Genomic DNA, 19,350 nt, shown 5'->3' with positions numbered 1-19,350 from the left:
GAGCTGCAGTTTTCTCACCATGAACAGTCACGACTACCCACAACTGTTTGCGGTGAGAAAATCTCGCTGGGTGCTCCCTTAGGACCCAAAAGATCACACTATGGGACACCAATTCTTTCTCCCACTCACCAACTTACCATTGGCTAGCCATGCACAAGAAATACTCTGCCACCTGGCAGTTGGCGGAATTTGGCCAGAACTCCACATTATAAGCGTTATGCAAAGGGATCAAAATTCCACCCACTCTGCCGGTGGAGCAAAATTGATTTAGTGCTTTTGACAACCTCAGAGCTCCGTTATGTGGAAATAAAGGCCAATCTTCATTCTCCCCCTTTTGAGTCCATCTGCCTTTCTAGTAGAGCAACATAGCTGGTAAGGAGGTCCCAGAATTAGGAAAAAGGGGATAAGGAGAAAAAAGGAGGGATAAGCTGCTGGAAGTTGGTTGTCAGATATCCAGGCTAGATGAAACACAAAAAAGGCCTCTGATTACTTGTGAGCCTTGACCAGGGATCCATCATGTGCAAGTGGTAGAGGTAAGTAGTCTCCTGGCATACTAGGAGTGTCTCTTAGTAACTGAACAAGGATGGAACATCACTTCAGCTCTAGGTATGAAGGTGGCTTGTAGAGAAAAGATAACTGACATACAAAGATCACAATTAAGGGTACAGGTAAGCACTTGTGGACCAAGGAAGCTGAATACACAGATAACAATAAAGGTGAAGGAGTGGAATAGTGAAGTACAAACTATATCGAGTATCAGGACGTTGCCAGTTGACGTAACCCTGTACTTGTAAGGTCTTATATACTTTCTGCCACTAACACTCCGGAGGTGCACATGAGGTTGGGAATGCAGTTTTGATTATGGGAGTTGTAGTGCTGGTGCCTCTTCTCCATTAGCCCATTCTCCATCTTTTCCATGTGTCTTGACTTCATGCCCTAATCTATCTGGTGACCTGAGAGTACAACAGGGAACATATTAACATATTAGTCAACTTTAACTATCTTTCAACTTAAGTTTGTTCTTGGAATCTATGTTTGTACATTTTTGGGATACCGTATACATGATTTAAAGCTGGCATGTACGCATGGAGTAAGGGGTCCTTCGAAGTGCACATGGAACTAACAGGGAATGAGGACTCCTGCTCTGTAATCTGTGACTCTAACACTGGCCTCTGCCTTTCTCTTTCAGTGGGACCTCGTGTGTGAGCAGAAATGGCTTAATAAGGCGTCTTCCACCTTCTTCTTCATCGGGGTCACTGTGGGTGCCATTTTGATTGGTTACTTGTCCGATAGGTACAGTAGGATGTATCCATTGTTTCTATGATGTGTGTATGTACGTTCCTAAATAGCTGATCCATATTGCTTTCCACTCACTTTGAGATAGGTGTTGTGCAAAGTACTTTCAATTTAACGAAGTACTCCTGACTCTCTTCCATCACAAACTCAGTGTCTGGGTGGCTAAGATCTCAGTAGACAGCAGCTTAGGAGTTGACAGCTTGGTGATCGATGGAAAATGGATAGATGACTGTTTAAGGGAACTCAACAGAAAGTTGTTCTACAGGCGTTGGCCACTACCAGACAGTTCAGGCAGTAGAGGGTCAGTGAGTAATAATACACTATTGATTTTGGGGGGTCATTGATTTGTTGATTTAAGATCAGTCTAAGGTAGATTGTGGGAGGGCCTAATGTCCTAGAACTGTTCTTACTCATCCTCATTGAATCAAATGAGAGAAGAGTCAAAAGCTATGAGTGACTCAAGGCTGAAAAAATGGCACACTACAAAACTAGTTACAACAACAAATATTTGTAACAATTTACATATATTACTTTGAAGACTATTTTTCCTTTGAAGTCTGCTTTCTAGTAGGACCCATGAAGATGTAATGCCCTTCAAACTACAGTTGTGCCACAAAGTCATTACAAAATCTAGTTCAATAACATTTTTATTTGCTAAATAAGGGACCTGATTCATAAAAGATTTTTCATTTTCAAAGCCAGCGCAATCAACTTTTAGAATGCTAAATGTGACTTTGCAGTCCACAAAAGTGCTTTGTAATTCTTAATTCCAGTACAAAATTTACTGCACAAGTTGTGATCTCTTGTGAGTCACAAAGAAATAGGGCAGTTAAAGGGCAGATAACAGGAGGTCTGCACAGTGATCGCATGGACCAATGATGCACTCATTGATATTACACTCAGAACGCGTCACTGTCATCATGAAGTGGCGTCTTGCAAATGGAAATTCTTGGATGGAAGTCTGCTCTCCTGTGTAGACTTCGATACAAACATTCACTTTTTTTGCCAAGGCACTGAAATTCTCAGTGTCTTGTGTATAGGTGAGTGGTTTGCAACTTTTGATGAAATGATGAAATGATCATTTTGATAACTGCTTTGAGTAACCATCGAATGGCACAGTGGGTGAAAAATAATGGTCTGGGAAGCAGCCCAGAGCTATTGCCAGTGACTGAGATACATTCAGGCATTCATTTCATCACTTTGTTTTTAGAGTAGATGCCCTAACTGGAAAGGTTATGCGCACATGTGGGTCCTGTGCTCACTGTGCCATTGGACTCAAGCTACACCTCAGTGATGAGTAGGTCAAACCTGGCCTGGAGCTGCTTGTGCTCCCCTCTGTTGTATCTTTCCTCCTGTAATATTGATGGGTCTAGAAATGGCATCAACAGTCATGGGTGTAAAGTGTATCCAGATATCACATAGCATTGCAGCATGTGTGGAGACAACCTGTGCTCTGAACGGCTGTGATGTTCATTTGATACATCTTGACTGATGTGTTTGTGAGGTTTGTAAGGCATCTGTGTGACAGACACCTAGTCCTTTGGCCATGGCGCAATCATGTGATGTATGGTATTCTGTTCAGGATCCCCAGGAGTGGACATACCATGAGGTCTTCCTATGATGCCATAAACATTTGTATTTACATCTGGGATTTTTTGTATTTGACAACAATGTAATGATGTCACATAGCTGTAGTTCGAATAAGTTGGAAGTGTAATTCTGCAAAATATTACATTAGCAAGGTGCCAAAAGAACTAGGGAGCATTAATTATTCTGAATCATTAATAGTAGGAGTTACAGAGGAGAAGGTGGTGTAGGTGACTTGAATCTGATGAAAAAAGTGTAAAGTCTATATTGTATGTTATCATGGCATATATTTTGTATTATGAAAACTTTGTAACAGGGAATCCAACTCTGTGTAAGGGGACCTGGTCCAGCCGTAATTGTCATAAAGTTTGGCATTGTATTTACAATTATTGATCCCTGAGTCTATCAATCATGCTAGTTATTGGTTTTTATCTGCTGTATGGTCTCTATGCATGAGTAAGGCTATAGGAGAAGTGTTAGGAACAAACGGCATTTGGACTCATTTGAACCCCACTGAAGCAACTGAAGTTTTCAACCTCTAAATACACACTACCCTTCTCACTGGAATCTTGGAAGGTTATTTAAAATCTGTCAGGATGTGCTAAGAGCTCAGTCAGGGCCTGCCATACTTATAGATCTCTGTCTACCTGATGGAGATATTTGTGCCTTTAGTGGAGCCACCATCACGGCAGCTCCTCTGAAGGTACTGATAGTTTGCTGATCGACCACCAAGTTTCGTGCAGCCGCGCAACAATCTATTGGATATCCCAGAAAAAAACTTCCAAAGTGGGAGTTTTTTCTACAAAATAAAAAAAGAATGACCCTGACACCCTGAGAATTATCCCCCAGGGTAGATACGTATTATTTTTATTTTTAATCTTTTGGATTGCGAGGATACTTCAGACAGCCCTCTGTAAACAGGGCCGATTGTCTGAGGTTCTGACAGCCAGGCCATTGATGTGAAGTTTGCACCAGCAGATCCAGCAGGATGTCTGCCCGACTAAATAGAGCTGGTGGTCCATCAGTTTGGTAGAATTGGTACTCCGAAGTGTTAGTTGTGGTATTCCCTGTCCGCTGAACTCTAAATAATCCCCTAATGTATTCTGAATGTCTCAGAGTTTGTTTCTTTTTCTGTCTTTTCCAACCTTGAGAAGAGGCCAATGTAACAAGTAGTGCTTTATAGAACATTAAATAAATAGATAGCTAAACATTCAGAAATATCATTCATTAGTGACTGATTGCAATGCCAGTTATTCTGGTAATTACTGCATGAATGTGCTGAGTCCTCACTCTCCACTCCATCCTCACTCAAAACATTAAGAGCACAAAACTCACTGCACATAGACTGCTTTGGGATTATGCTGCAAGTAACAAACTGCTTCTTTTCATGTGTTTCTACACAGATACGGCCGACGAACAATGCTTTTGGTGTCCTTTGTGTTTGTATTAGTTTTCGGGATGGTGGCCGCAGCTTCTATCAATTACCCCATGCTCATAGTTTTTCGGTCTCTTTCTGGAGTCTTTTTGTCTGGAGTTTCCATGATCGCTTTAGGTTAGTAAATGTTCATTACCTGCAGAATTTTGTGCTCTCATCCAAGTAATGGCATTACTCCAATTCAATGTTCGTCATTTTTAAATCTTTATGTAACTGAAGTGAGTCGAACTTCTGAGACATGCATCCCAATGTTTACCGTATCAGAAGCCTTGGAGCTAAATGGCAAGTGTTGGATGGGCTCCTTCCTCATAATGGATGTACCTATAAGATGACACACCCCAAGCCCACCCTCACCAACACAACACATCATGTTTTCATTATCAGAGCATTTATGAAAATAAAAAATAGGAACTTTGGTGGGTTATACGACTGGTACGAGGAAGTTTGAGTTGTAGCCGTCATATTAGTGATATGTAATCAAATATCAACTCCTTGTTTTTTTCCTTATTCCAGCACATAGGTAACGGGGATATACCCAAGATAGGTTTCATCTTCTTTAATAAATGATCAACCTACTATGAGGGAGAGTATGCATGATTTTGTTTAGGTCATGAAAAAAAGCCTCTAGAAGACAAAATTTAATGGCATAAGTACAAAAGCCCAATGTTACGCATGACTGTCTAATAAGTAAACATTGCTAAATAATACCATTTAATTTATTATGGCAGCAGAAGAATGACCATAACAATAAACTGATGACATTTTCTTTAGTCAACACAAAATCTCAACTGGTCCTTCACTTTTGTAGAGATTGCCACAGGTGAAAGCTGATCTGAGGCCTCCATAGTTTCTATCACCTCCCTCTGATCCCATCTCTTTAAATATCCTCTGCATCTCCTACCTCACTATCCCAGGAATAGTCCAGTTATTTACGTATTGGCACAGCATTTGTTTATTTATTTGTATTCAATATATGTACGCTTAAAAGGCTCCAAGCTATCTTTGTTTTTGTCTTATCTCAAAACTAATTCCAATACTGTTTTACATTTTACTTGGTTCACTTACCTTTGGCAACATGAATATTTATTTATGTCCTACACTCTTTAAATGTAATCTTTTACTGACGTTTTTAAAATACCCATTGTTTCTACCTTAAAGCTATCTAATTGGTATCTCTTGGGTGCTACAGTACTTCTGGCCACTTATTTTGAATGTATTACTCAGAACATGAGCCTGGATCCTCCATTATTGCATATATACCCAGCAATGCTAAATATACCACTCAGTCTTTTCTTCTTTTCACCATTCTCACCAACAACATACAGTGCATACTCTTAATCCATCCACTCACTTTCACTCCTCAGGGGTGAAAGCAAACATCTGCATTTAAAATTCTCTACACTGCCTTGTAATGTGTTACCCTTTCCCAAATTTCCAGCACTCCTAACATAACATTGCAATTGCTACCACACCTTAAATGCCCATTGAAATACCCTGCAACATTTCCTCTCAATCACTGTTCATCACGTTTGCCTTCCTTTACAGGCTACCTATTGTCCACTGCACTTACCTCAATACCAGTTTCTTTTTATTGAATTAACCTTATCTTTTCATTTAAACAACCTCTTAAGTATTTACCTGATATTTCCAGTTTGCAGAATGGCATCACTACACAGCTTCTTAGAACAAGTTATCAACTGTACAGATGTTTTCTGTTGTCATTTTACAACTTTTGCATGCACTTTTCGGACTCCTTTAGTGTGTCTAATACACACTCTGCACAGCCTCTTAAGGCAGGATTTCATGATTTGTTCAGTGTACCAAACTGCAGCCAATGACCCTTCTAAAATTCCTTTAAAGCTAGAGGTGATGCCCTTTTTCAGGCCCTAGGGGGTGAATAGCTGTGTCTTTCATTCACCCTTACAGGAGACAACGAGATCACTGATGTCCTACAAAACGCAGAAGAGAGTATACCACCTTCCATGACTCAGTGCTCTGACCCAGCCTATGCTGGAGCACTGTGAGTCATCCAGAGTCACCTGGAGTATCTGCTGTCCAAAGTACTCACCAAGCACATCTGTTACTGCTGACACAGACAGGAGCACATTTAAATATGTTCTGAGAGTATACCACCAACTGATCTGAACCACTAAACCTACCACTGTGGCAGACTTCATTGATGCACACTCAAACAGAAACAGAAATCTTCATCATTGTGAAAGATTTTACCTCCCCTTTGGCCATCACCAACTCAACCACCCTCCAGAGGACCTCTGCAACAATCTCTCTCAATTCTTCAGCAACAAAATCACCTCCATATACAGCAACATCAGCTCACAACCAGACATGACAGACTAAGGCCCTCATTAAGAACTTGGCTGTAATCACCGCCGACCGCCGTGCTGACGGTGAAGAAAAGAACACCAGTGGCGGTGGACTGCACACCGCCGAATAATGATGTCAAATACACAGACCCCCCAAAAATTGACAACCTCCAATCACTGCCAGGGCCAACGACGGTGGAAAGGCAGGACACAGCACCCCGTCACTGCCATCCCTACAAACCCACCAAATAATGATGCACAAATCAGCGTGGCAGACAGTGGATGTCGAACGGCCATTGGCGGTAATGAACGTCGCGCTCTGAAATGGGTACCGCCAACAACAGAAGCACACATCGGCAAATCTGGAAACCACACTGTCAGGGAGACCAGATCCTCAGGGCCTGCGCATGTTTCCAATATGTCCACCTCTCAGCAGTTCCATACTCCAAAAGCTTTCATAGCACAGAGTTACAGAATAGCCCAGCGGGGAATGGGTTACGGGTAGGGAACAGCGAGGAAGGAGACCTGTAGGAAGCAAGAGTTAAACAACACACATCAAAAATATTCATGGTGACTTTCAATAGGCTTTGATTCTAATAACACTTATGCTGTAATCATGAAAGGCCTAGAACTAGACTTTAGACCTCAAGAATCTAGATACCTGGAAATCAATAAAAGCTTATGCAATTTTCACTTGAACGTTTCAGGATTAACCTGTCATAATCAGAACAATAAACGCTCTCCAAAAATAGTTCTAGAATAGTCATTGAATTATCACAAAGGTCTAAAGGCTACTTGGCTATTCTCTGTATAACAGGAAACTGTACTATAAACTTATAAGCACAAGAAATGTCGCACTCTTAATAAGGGTTCCAATACTCAAAGGCTCAGGGACAAATGTGCATCACACTCAACACAGCACTCCAAGGTTTTTAATGCCATGAAGAGATCGCGATCTCTGAAAGTCAAAAGGTTAATGCCAGGAATGAATCGCGCACACTGCTACCGATTCGAACATCACGGTACAATAGCCACGAACTGATCGCGCACACTGCCGAGCTGAATGCCTAGAGTTCAATGCCACACATGAATCGCGCACACTGTTGCCGATTCGAACATCACAATGCAAATGTCATGAAATGATCTCGCACACTGCCGATCTGAATGCCAAGGGTTAAATGCTAGAAATGAATCGCGCACACTGTTGCCGGTTCGAACATCACGATGTAAATGCCATGAAATGATCGCGCACACTGCTGATCTGAATGTCAAGCGTTAAATGCCAGGAATGAATCGCACACACTGTTACCAATTCGAACATCACAATGCAAATTCCATGAAATGATCGTGCACACTGCTGATCTGAATGCCAAGGGTTAAATGCCAGGAATGAATCGCGGGGGTTGGGGGCCTAACCCGACCTCCGCCTTACCGCCCTGCTCAAGGATTATCAAGATTAAGAGGGCAGGCCTGGAAATATCTTGGTAGGCCTCCGGGACTGGAGCTCAGGAAACTGCTACGGCTCTGCACCAGGACCTCTGAATAGTGAGCACGTGGAGCTGGGCTGGCTCCCTTACATAGAGGTAAGCCCCGCCCACGAGCCACACCCAACCATGCTGCAGGAAAGGCTTCTAGAAAGTCTTAGAATAAGGACCACACCCTATAGTCCTGCAAACAAGCCTTTGCAAAAGAACAATGTATTACAAACAGCAAATGAACAATATATTACAAACAGCATTAATGACTTTTCAAGGTAAAAATTCTGCAATGCAAAAGGTTAACATACTGCATAGAAACACAATGCATGAATTATGACCTTGCATAAGGACTGGATTTTGCATTTATGTCGCCCGTAGAGCAAGCATTGTCCTGATGTTGACACACACAGCTGAAACACATCCACACCACTATAAAACATACTCATACACAACCCACAATCCTTTGCAACGCCAACAGCACCACAGAAAACCACACCACAACACACATACAAACAACCACCACACAAGTCACACACACAACACACCACCCACAACACACACCATGGCACCCCCTAAGCACCCCCGCTTCACTGACAGGGAGCTGAGGACCATGGTGGATGAAATATTCAGGGTCAAGCTGCAGCTATTTGGGGCACAGGTGCAGCAGACACCCTTGGTAAAGAAGATGGAGCTATGGCAGAGGATTGTCAACAAGGTCAATGCAGTAGGAATCCATCCACGCACAAGGGTTGACATCAGGAAGAGATGGAACGACCTGCGGGGGAAAGTGCGGTCCATGGCATCACGACACAACATTGCCATACAGAAGACTGGCGGTGCCCCCACCTCCTCCCCCCGAATACACCGACTGGGAGGAGAGGGTCATGGCTATTCTGCACCCGGAGGGCCTCACTGGACTCCCTGGAGGACTGGACTTGGGTAAGTCAACTACACCTGCAATGCATGTATCACCCCATCCCTCTCACTGTCACTATTCCACCATCCCCTATCCAGCCCACAACGCCCACACACTCCTACCCATGTCCCCTGCATGCCCACAACCCCCATACAACATCACTATCCAGCCCCCTGTGCATAGTTACCGACCCATGTGTGAGAAAGTAGCCTCTTTCTAGCCTTGTTACCCCCACTTTTGGCCTGTTTGTGAGTATATGTCAGGGTGTTTTCACTGTCTCACTGGGATCCTGCTAGCCAGGGCCCAGTGTTCATAGTGAAAACCCTATGTTGTCAGTATGTTTGTTATGTGTCACTGGGACCCTGCTAGCCAGGACCCCAGTGCTCATAAGGTTGTGGCCTATATGTATGTGTTCCCTGTGTGATGCCTAACTGTCTCACTGAGGCTCTGCTAACCAGAACCTCAGTGGTTATGCTCTCTCTGCTTTCCAAATTGTCACTAACAGGCTAGTGACCAATTTCACCAATTCACATTGGTATAATGGAACACCCATATAATTCTCTAGTATATGGTACTGAGGTACCCAGGGTATTGGGGTTCCAGGAGATCCCTATGGGCTACAGCATTTCTTTTGCCACCCATAGGGAAATCTGACAATTCTTACACAGGCCTGCCAGTGCAGCCTGAGTGAAATAACGTTCACGTTATTTCACAGCCATTTACCACTGCACTTAAGTAACTTATAAGTCACCTATATGTCTAACCTTCACCTGGTGAAGGTTGGGTGCAAAGTTACTTAGTGTGTGGGCACCCTGGCACTAGCCAAGGTGCCCCCACATTGTTTAGGGCAAATTCCTCGGACTTTGTGAGTGCGGGGACACCATTACACGCGTGCACTGTACATAGGTCACTACCTATGTACAGCGTCACAATGGTAACTCCGAACATGGCCATGTAACATGTCTAAGATCATGGAATTGTCACCCCAATGCCATTCTGGCATTGGGGGGACAATTCCATGATCCCCCGGGTCTCTAGCACAGAACCAGGGTACTGCCAAACTGCCTTTTCAGGGTTGGCACTGCAGCTGCTGCTGCTGCCAACCCCTCAGACAGGTTTCTGCCCCCCTGGGGTCCAGGCAGCCCTGACCCAGGAAGGCAGAACAAAGGATTTCCTCTGAGAGAGGGTGTTACACCCTCTCCCTTTGGAAATAGGTGTGACGGCTGGGGAGGAGTAGCCTCCCCCAGCCTCTGGAAATGCTTTGATGGGCCCATCTCTGCATAAGCCAGTCTACACCGGTTCAGGGATCCCCCAGCCCTGCTCTGACGCAAAACTGGACAAAGGAAAGGGGAGTGACCACTCCCCTGACCTGCACCTCCCAGGGGAGGTGCCCAGAGCTCCTCCAGTGTGCCCCAGACCTCTGCCATCTTGGAAACAGAGGTGTTGCTGGCACACTGGACTGCTCTGAGTGGCCAGTGCCAGCAGGTGACGTCAGAGACTCCTTCTGATAGGCTCTTACCTCTCTTAGTAGCCAATCCTCCTTCCTAGGTAGCCAAACCTCCTTTTCTGGCTATTTAGGGTCTCTGCTTTGGGGAATTCTTCAGATACCGAATGCAAGAGCTCATCAGAGTTCCTCTGCATCTCCCTCTTCACCTTCTGCCAAAGGATCGACCACTGACTGCTCAGGACGCCTGCAAAACCGCAACAAAGTAGCAAAGACGACTACTGCAACCTTGTATCGCTTCATCCTGCCGGCTTTCTCGCCTGTTTGCCGGTGGTGCATGCTCTGGGGGTAGCCTGCCTCCTTCTTGCACCAGGAACTCTGAAGAAATCTCCTGTGGGTCGACGGAATCTTCCCCCTGCAACCGCAGGCAAAAAAACACTGCATCACCGGTCCTCTGGGTCCCCTCTCAGCACAACGAGCGTGGTCCCTGGAACTCAACAACTCTGTCCAAGTGACTCCCACGGTCCAGTGACTCTTCAGTCCAAGTTTGGTGGAGGTAAGTCCTTGCCTCCCCACGCTAGACTGCATTGCTGGGTACCACATGATTTGCAGCTGCTCCGGCTCCTGTGCGCTCTTCCAGGATTTCCTTCGTGCACAGCAAAGCCTGGGTCCCCGACACTCTAACCTGCAGTGCACAACCTTCTGAGTTATCCTCCGGCGTCGTAGGATTCCCTTTTCTGACTTCGGGTGGACTCCGGTTCACTCCTCTTCTAAGTGCCTGTTCCGGTACTTCTGCGGGTGCTGCCTGCTTCTGTGAGGGCTCACTGACTTGCTGGTGCCCCCTCTGTCTCCTCATCCAAGTGGCGACATCCTGGTCCCTCCTGGGCCACAGCAGCATCCAAAAACCCTAACCGCGACCCTTGCACCTAGCAAGGCTTGTTTGCGGTCTTTCTGCATGGGAACACCTCTGCAAGCTTCTTCACGACGTGGGACATCCATCCTCCAAAGGGGAAGTTCCTAGTCCTCTTCGTTCTTGCAGAACAGCAAGCTTCTTCCAACAGGTGGCAGCTTCCTTGCACCCTCAGCTGGCATTTCCTGGGCTCCTGCCCACTCTCAACACTGTCGCGACTCTTGGAGTTGGTCCCCTTGTCTTACAGGTACTCAGGTCCAGAAATCCACTGTTGTTGCATTGCTGGTGTTCATTTTCCTTGCAGAATCCCCCTATCAAGACTTCTGTGCTCTCTAGGGGTTGTAGGTGCATTTTACACCTACCTTACAGGGTCTTGGGGTGGGCTATTTTTCTAACCCTCACTGTTTTCTTACAGCCCCAGCGACCCTCTACAAGCTCACATAGGTTTGGGGTCCATTCGTGGTTCGCATTCCACTTTTGGAGTATATGGTTTGTGTTGCCCCTATACCTATGTGCTCCTATTGCAATCTATTGTAACTTTACATTGCTTGCATTACTTCCTTTTGCTATTACTGCATATTTTTAGTATTGTGTACATATATATTGTGTATATTTGGCATCCTCATGCTGAGGGTACTCACTGAGATACTTCTGGCATATTGTCACAAAAATAAAGTACCTTTATTTTTAGTATATCTGTGTCTTGTGTTTTCTTATGGTATTGTGCATATGACACCACTGGTATAGTAGGAGCTTTGCATGTCTCCTAGTTCAGCCTAAGCTGCTCTGCTATAGCTACCTTCTATCAGCCTAAGCTGCTAGAAACACCTCATCTACACTAATAAGGGATAACTGGACCTGGCACAAGGTGTAAGTACCTCTGGTACCCACTACAAGCCAGGCCAGCCTCCTACACCATGCATGAAATGGCAGGAGCACCACAACACCCAGAATGTACCACTCCCCCCTAACCAAATGCATCCAAAAAAACACCAAGGGACCCTGCATGCTACCACATGGGAATGGGATCACCAATAACTCCTAAGCAGTGCTGCAAGGGACAAGAAAGTGCAGGATACCCACATCTCTTTTCTCACACACATAGGCACCACCACCCATACCACTCGGATGGAGACGTCAAGGATTGCCAGTACTCCACCTGAAGATGAAGGCCCCACTCAGGAGAGGGATGTCTGAACACAGAGGAGATCCCTGGCCCACCCCTTAACCCTGGACACTCACCCTCCAGTAGCCCCACCCAGGACACCACTGACACCCCTACCACTCATCCACCACCACCAGCTCTGACCCAATGCCCCCACACCAGTGTCTCCAGGCCACGGACCGGCTGCCCACAAGTACAGAGTCCTGAGTCTCCACCCACCACCAGGCAGGATGATGAAGGGCCCAGTGCAAGTGGGACTGCCAGAACTGTGCAGGGGACACAGATACAGGGGGCTAGGGCTATTGGGTCGAGAGCAGTGGATCAGGGTGGTGGCCCAAGGAGGGATGCTGATGCCCGGGAGGCCATTGATGAGGTCCTGGGAGCATACCACCATTCCCAGGACAGGATGGGCCAGATCCTGGCCATGCTGGAGGAGAATCAGAGGCTGCAGGTAGCACACCATCACGATACCATGGAGCAATGGAAACAGCCCAGTGCTACCATGTCTACCATTGCAGGGGTGCTGCATTGGCAGTACAACAGCCAGTCTGAGTCCTCTACCCACCTGCAGGCCCCTTCCACTAGCCGGGACAATGCCCTGGCATCCACATCTGCAGCTGCTAGTGGACTGCTAGTAGACTGGTGGCACTGCCAGAGGACTCACAGGACACCAGCACCCCTTCCGCTGCAGCGCAGCTTCCCCCTTGCAAACGTGCCCTCAGACCCAGACATCCCTGTGAAAGACTAGCCAAGACCAAGCCCACCGCCAGGAAGTGACTCTGCTCTGAACTATCTCCCTTGTGTCCCACTGAGCTACCTTGTCAACATGCCACTTCCATTTCACCATCTTCCAATGGCCCCATGGACTATGTCCCTGTGTAACCAACAGCTGTGGAAATGCACCTGAGAATATTGTTCACCATTGCCCACTCCCTTACACTGTCCCATCACTCATGGACTACACCTGTGCACTCAAAATATCTGTCCTTCATTAATATGAGCAAACAAATGTAAATGTGAATATAGTAGCCAGTTTCCAACATAATGCTGTTTTATTGCATGAGGGGGTCTATCAGACTGCAGTGTTTGAAGTATGTCACACTGTACATTCCTATGCTCTAACTCGAATCTCCTTCTTCACACATGAAGGCTACACATCACTGGTAAGGGACACCACAGCACTTTGCACATAAGTCACCCTGAAACAATGCAGTAAACCCATTGGTAACATAAAACACTACCTGAGAGTAACTGGAAGTATAGCCAGATTAGCTGGGTCCTGGAGTTGATATCTTCCTTCTACTCTTCCCCATCACCCTCATTCATCCTCTGAGGTGGCAGTGGTGGTAGGACAGCATCCACCTCACCGAGTAGTAGAATAGCTTTCCTCAGAGCCAAGTTGTGCAGCATGCAGCAGGCCACTACTATCTGACACACCATGTCAGGGACATATGTAAGAGGCCGGCCTGGCTTATAGTGGGTACCTGATGGTACTTACACCTTGTGCAAGGTCCAGTTATCCCTTATTAGTAGATTAGTAGTGTTCTAGCAGCTTAGGCTGATAGAGGTAGCTATAGCAGAGCAGCCGAGGCTGAACTAGGAGACATGCAAAGCTCCTACCATACCACTTATATCATATAGCACTATATCATAAGAAACACAATATTCAGAGCTACTAAAAATAAAGGTACTTTATTTTAGTGACAATATGCCAAAAGTATCTCAGAGGATAAGTAAAATACACAAAATATACACACAAACCAAAATCAGGTAAGGGAAACACTTAGAAAAGTAGTGCAAACACTGCAGAACACAATAGAATGCAACAGGAGACAATAGGCCTAGGGGCAACACAAACCATACACTCCAAAAGTGGAATGCAAACCACGAATAGACCCCAGGCCTAGAGTAGTGTGTAGAGGGTCACTGGGAGTGTAAGAAAACACTAAGGGTGTCCAAGATACCCCAACCCAAGACCCTGAATAGTAGGAGTAAAGTTACCCTATTACCCCAGAAAGACAGTAAAGTCGAGATAGGGGATTCGGCAAAGACAACAAATGACTGCAAAGCACTGAAGACGGATTCCTGGACCTGAGGACCTGCAAAGGAAGGGGACCAAGTCCAAGAGTCATGCAAGTGTCCAGGGGGGGCAGGAGCCCACTAAACCCCGGATGAAGGTGCAAAAGGGCTGCCTCTGGGTGGAAGTAGCCAGAGATTCTGCAAAAACGGAAGGTGCTAGGAACTTCTCCTTTGGTCAGAAGATGTCCCACAGCGTGCTGGAGGATACAGAGTTGTTTTCAGGCGGAAAGACCTCAAACAAACCTTGCTAGCTGCAAGAGTCATGGTTGAAGATAATGGGTGCTGCTAGGGCCCGGGAAGGACCAGGAGGTCACCCCTTGGAGTATGAGACAGAGGGGGCGCTCAGCAATAGACAGTGCCCACGCAGAAGCAGGCAGCACCCACAGAAGCACTTGAACAGGCATTCAAGAAATCTGAGCACGGCGGTCATCCCAGCACAACAAAAGAGGGTCCCACGAAGTCGGAGGTCAACTCAGCGAGTTGGGCAATGCAGGATAGAGTGATGGGGGCCTGTGCTGTGCTGTGCATGAAGGAAGTCTTGCAAAAGTGCACAGAAGCCCTAGCAGCTGCAGATCACACAGTACACAGGATTACTGTCTGGCGTGGGGAGGCAAGGACTTACCTCCACCAAATTTGGACAGAAGGACCACTGGACTGTCGGGGTCCCTTGGATCCAGATCCTGTGTTCCAGGGACCACGTTCATCAAGATGAGAGGGGACCCAGAGGACCAGTGATGCAGATGTTTGGTGCCTGCGTTAGCAGGGGGAAGATTCCGTCGACCCACATGAGATTTCTTCTTGGTTTCCAGTGCAGGATGGAGGCAGACAGCCCTCAGAGCATGCACCACCAGGAAACAGTTGAGAAAGCCGGCAAGATTAGGCGCTACAATGTTGCTGGTAGTCTTCTTGCTACTTTGTTGCGGTTTTGCAGGCGTCCTGGAGCAGAGAGCGGTTGGTCCTTGGCAGAAGTCGAAAAGAGAAGTGCAGAGGAACTTTGGTGAGGTCTTGCATTCGTTATCTGAAGAGGAACCCACAGAAGAGACCCTAAATAGCCCTCAGAGGAGGATTGGCTACCTAACCAGGTAAGAGCCTATCAGGAGGGGTCTCTGACGTCACCTGCTGGCAGTGGCCACTCAGAGGTCTCCATTGTGCCCTCACACCTCTGCATTCAAGATGGCAGAGGTCTGGGACACACTGGAGGAGCTCTGGGCACCAACCCGGGGGTGGTGATGGACAGGGGAGGGGTCACTCCCCTTTCCTTTGTCCAGTTTTGCGCCAGAGCAGGGGCTGAGGGCTCCCTGAACCAGTGTAGACTGGCTTATACACAGGAGGCCACCATCTGTGCCCTTCAAAGCATTTCCAGAGGCTGGGGGAGGCTACTCCTCCCCAGCCCTTAACACCTATTTCCAAAGGGAGAGGGTGTAACACCCTCTCCCAGAGGAAATCCTTTGTTTTGCCTTCCTTGGACTGGGCTGCCCAGACCCCAGGAGGGCAGAAACCTGTCTGAGGGTTGGCAGCAGTGGTAGCTGCAGAGAAAACCCCAGAGAGCTAGCTTGGCAGTACCCGGGGTCCATGCTGGAGCCCTGGGGATGCATGGGATTGGCACCCCAATACCAGATTTGGCTTGGGGGGACAATTTCATGATCTTAGACATGTTACATGGTCGTGTTCGGAGTTACCATTGGAAAGATACACATAGGTATTGACCTATATGTAGTTCACGCTTGTAATGGTGTCCCCACACTCACAAAGTCCGGGGAAATTGCCCTGAAGAATGTGGGGGCACCTTGGCTAGTGCCAGGGTGCGCTCCCACTTAGGTGGTCATTACAACCCTGGCGGATGGTGTTAAAGCGGTGGTAAAACCGCCAAAAGGCCGGCGGTTTAAAAGTTGCAATTACGACTGTGGCGGAAACCGCCAACAAAGACAGCCACTTTAACACTCCGACCGCCACGGCGGTACAAACAAACAGCGCGGCGGTCACCGCCAACAGACAGGCGGAAGACAATGTACCGCCCACAGTATCACAACCTACCAATCCGCCACCTTTTCCGGGGCGGATTCACCGCAGATAAAAACACAGCGGAAACAGGAATTTTGAAGGGAAAACGCTCACCTCTACACACCCCACGAGGAACGAGGACACCATGGACCCGGAAATCCAAATTCTCCCTGCGATAGTCTTCCTGCTCCTCTACCAGGAGCACGAACGCCGGCGGCGAAGACCACGGTGAGTACTGCACCTACGACACAGGGTAGGGGGGAGGCAAAAAAAGGGACACACACACGCAACACCCCCACCCTCACTTACTACAACACACACAAATGCAAATCTATACATCACAGTAACACCCCCCAAACCCCCTGGAAGAATGCAAAGACAATAGAAAATGAATGTAGCCATTGTAATATATTAAAAACAAGTAGGCAGAAATATATATATACACCATGTACAAAATATATACCAAGCATAATAGTCCAGGTAGTGCACTAAGATAGTCCGTGGAACACTGGGACCACACGGTATGGGCGAGGCCCACACAAGATCCCCGACCATGACGGAGAGAACACTGCAAGGGCATCAGAGAGCAAGAAAACAGTCACCTCAGGGGGAGGGAAAGGGGGGGCACCTCAGCCACTTGAGTGCACGATGCCAAATCCACGAGGGGGCCACATGCCCACTGCTCCATCCTGGGGAGTGCAAAGCCACGGTCTCTCAAGTCTCTACAGTGGGTGGGTTGCCCACTGTTCAATCCTGGGGAGTGCAAAGCCACAGTCTCAAGTCTCTACAGTGGGTGGGTTGCCCAGTGTTCAATCCTGGGGAGTGCAAAGCCACAGTCTCTCAAGTCTCTACAGTGGGTGGGTTGCCCACTGTTCCATCCTGGGGAGTGCAAAGCCACAGTCTCTCAAGTCTCTACAGTGGGTGAATTGCCCACTGTTCAATCCTGGGGAGTGTAAAGCCACAGTCTCTCAAGTCTCTACAGTGGGTGGGTTGCCCACTGTTCAATCCTGGGAGTGCAAAGCCACAGTCTCACTAGTGGATGACAGTCTCCACTGGTTCTGTAGGGGGCATGGTGCCCAGAGTGCTTCATCCTGTTAAGGACAGAGGTAGTGGATGGCAGTCTCCACTGGTTCTGGAGGGGGCATGGTGCCCAGAGTGCATCATTCACTCCGTGACGGACTCAGTTGCGTCAGTGTCCCTGCCGCTCATGGGCTAGCGGTGCTTCAGATGGCGGTGCCCTGTTCAGCGGTGCTTCAGATGGCGGTGCCCTGTTCCGCTGTGCTTCAGATGGCGGTGCCCTGTTCAGTGGTGCTTCAGATGGCGGTGCCCTGTTCAGCGGTGCCTCAGATGGCGGTCTCCATTGCAGGGTCTCAGCTGCTGGTGGTCCTTCATGGCCCAGCGGGGCTGGCGTTGGCGGTCCTTCATGGCCCAACGGGCCTTTTGCTGGCGGTCCTTCATGGCGCAGCTAGGCTTGTGCTGGCGGTGGCCTCCTGGGCAGCTGGGCTGGTGCTGGCGGTGGCCTCCTGGGCAGCTGGGCTGGTGCTGGCGGTGGCCTCCAGGGCAGCTGGGATGATGGCGGTCTTCTCCGCCGTGCAGCTCTTCCCAGACTTGCTGAGTTTCTTGTGCCCCTTCCCCACCTTGGAAGGTGTCGCAGCTGACTCCACACTCCCAACGGGACCACTGGGAGCGGCTTTGGTGGCTGGAGTCTTCCCCCTCTCCTGCCGGGCAATGGCCAACTTCTGATGCTTCACAGGTGGGGGACTGTCTGTGCTGTGGCTCCGTGCCACACTGGCTGCCCTGGTGGCCGGTGCACTCCAGATTCCGGTGACTACAGGCACCACTGGTCCCGGAGATGTTGTGGCTGAGGTGCTAGTTCGGGACCTAGGAGATGGACGGGGTGGGGGAGGTGTGGGAAAGAGGTCAAGGGTGGACAGGAAAAGTTTTTGGGACACACTGGGATGGGTAGCTGGAGGGGGTTTGGGAGTGGAGGAAGAGGTGGTGGTTGTAGGAGGTGTACGTTTGGTGACTTTGGGTGAAGGTGCATGCGCTGGAGGCTGTGGTGAGGTGGATGGCTGTTGGGTGGGTGTGTGCCTGCATTTGTGTATCTTGGGAGGGGGTGTCACAGACACACTGGGAGAGGACAGAGGGGACGTGTGAATGGTAGTGGGGGTGGTGACTGCACATGAGCGGGGTATGGTGGTGGGTGTGCTGGAGAGGGACGTAGTGGCTGCAGAGGTACTGCATGCAGGTGTGAGTGTAGACGAGACTGGGAGGGAGGAGGGAGACGAGGAGGAGGGGGACACAGTGGAGGCAGTGGATGTTGGTGTATCTGCATGTGTGTGATGCTTGCGTGAGTCCCAGTGGGATGTGTGGTGCTTATGTTTGCCTGAGCTTCCCTTGTGTGTTGACGTGTGTGCATGTTGGTCTGTAGGTGTGCTTGGGATAGGCTGAGGTACAGGGGATTGGGTCGGGGTTGAGGAAGTTGGAGGGGGGAGGGGGGAGGCTCGAGACGGGGATAATGGCTGCCATCAGTGCTGAGGCCAGAGTCTGAAAAAATCGGTGAAGGGCCACCTGAACAGAATGAATGCCCTCCAGGAATGCATTGGTTTATTGCAACTGCCTCTCTACACCCTGGATGGCATTCAAAATGGGAGACTGCCCAACAGTGAGGGACCTGAGGAGGTCAATGGCCTTCTCACTGAGGGCAGCAGGGGT

At 48.1% G+C, this 19,350-nt stretch overlaps 1 protein-coding gene across 1 annotated transcript in view; it reads left to right on the top strand.

The window, feature by feature from the left end:
• Positions 1-19,350, top strand: part of LOC138296886 (solute carrier family 22 member 7-like) — a 198,669-nt gene that overhangs the window by 89,314 nt on the left and 90,005 nt on the right. The window contains exons 2-3 of the mRNA XM_069236381.1: positions 1,190-1,293; positions 4,287-4,435. Coding sequence (XP_069092482.1) covers positions 1,190-1,293; positions 4,287-4,435 — 253 coding nt within the window. The remainder of the gene's footprint in view (positions 1-1,189; positions 1,294-4,286; positions 4,436-19,350) is intronic.

Source organism: Pleurodeles waltl, chromosome 5 (assembly GCF_031143425.1).
Source record: "Pleurodeles waltl isolate 20211129_DDA chromosome 5, aPleWal1.hap1.20221129, whole genome shotgun sequence".
NCBI classification, from domain to species: domain Eukaryota; kingdom Metazoa; phylum Chordata; class Amphibia; order Caudata; family Salamandridae; genus Pleurodeles; species Pleurodeles waltl.
This window is presented reverse-complemented; position numbering and strand designations above follow the sequence as displayed.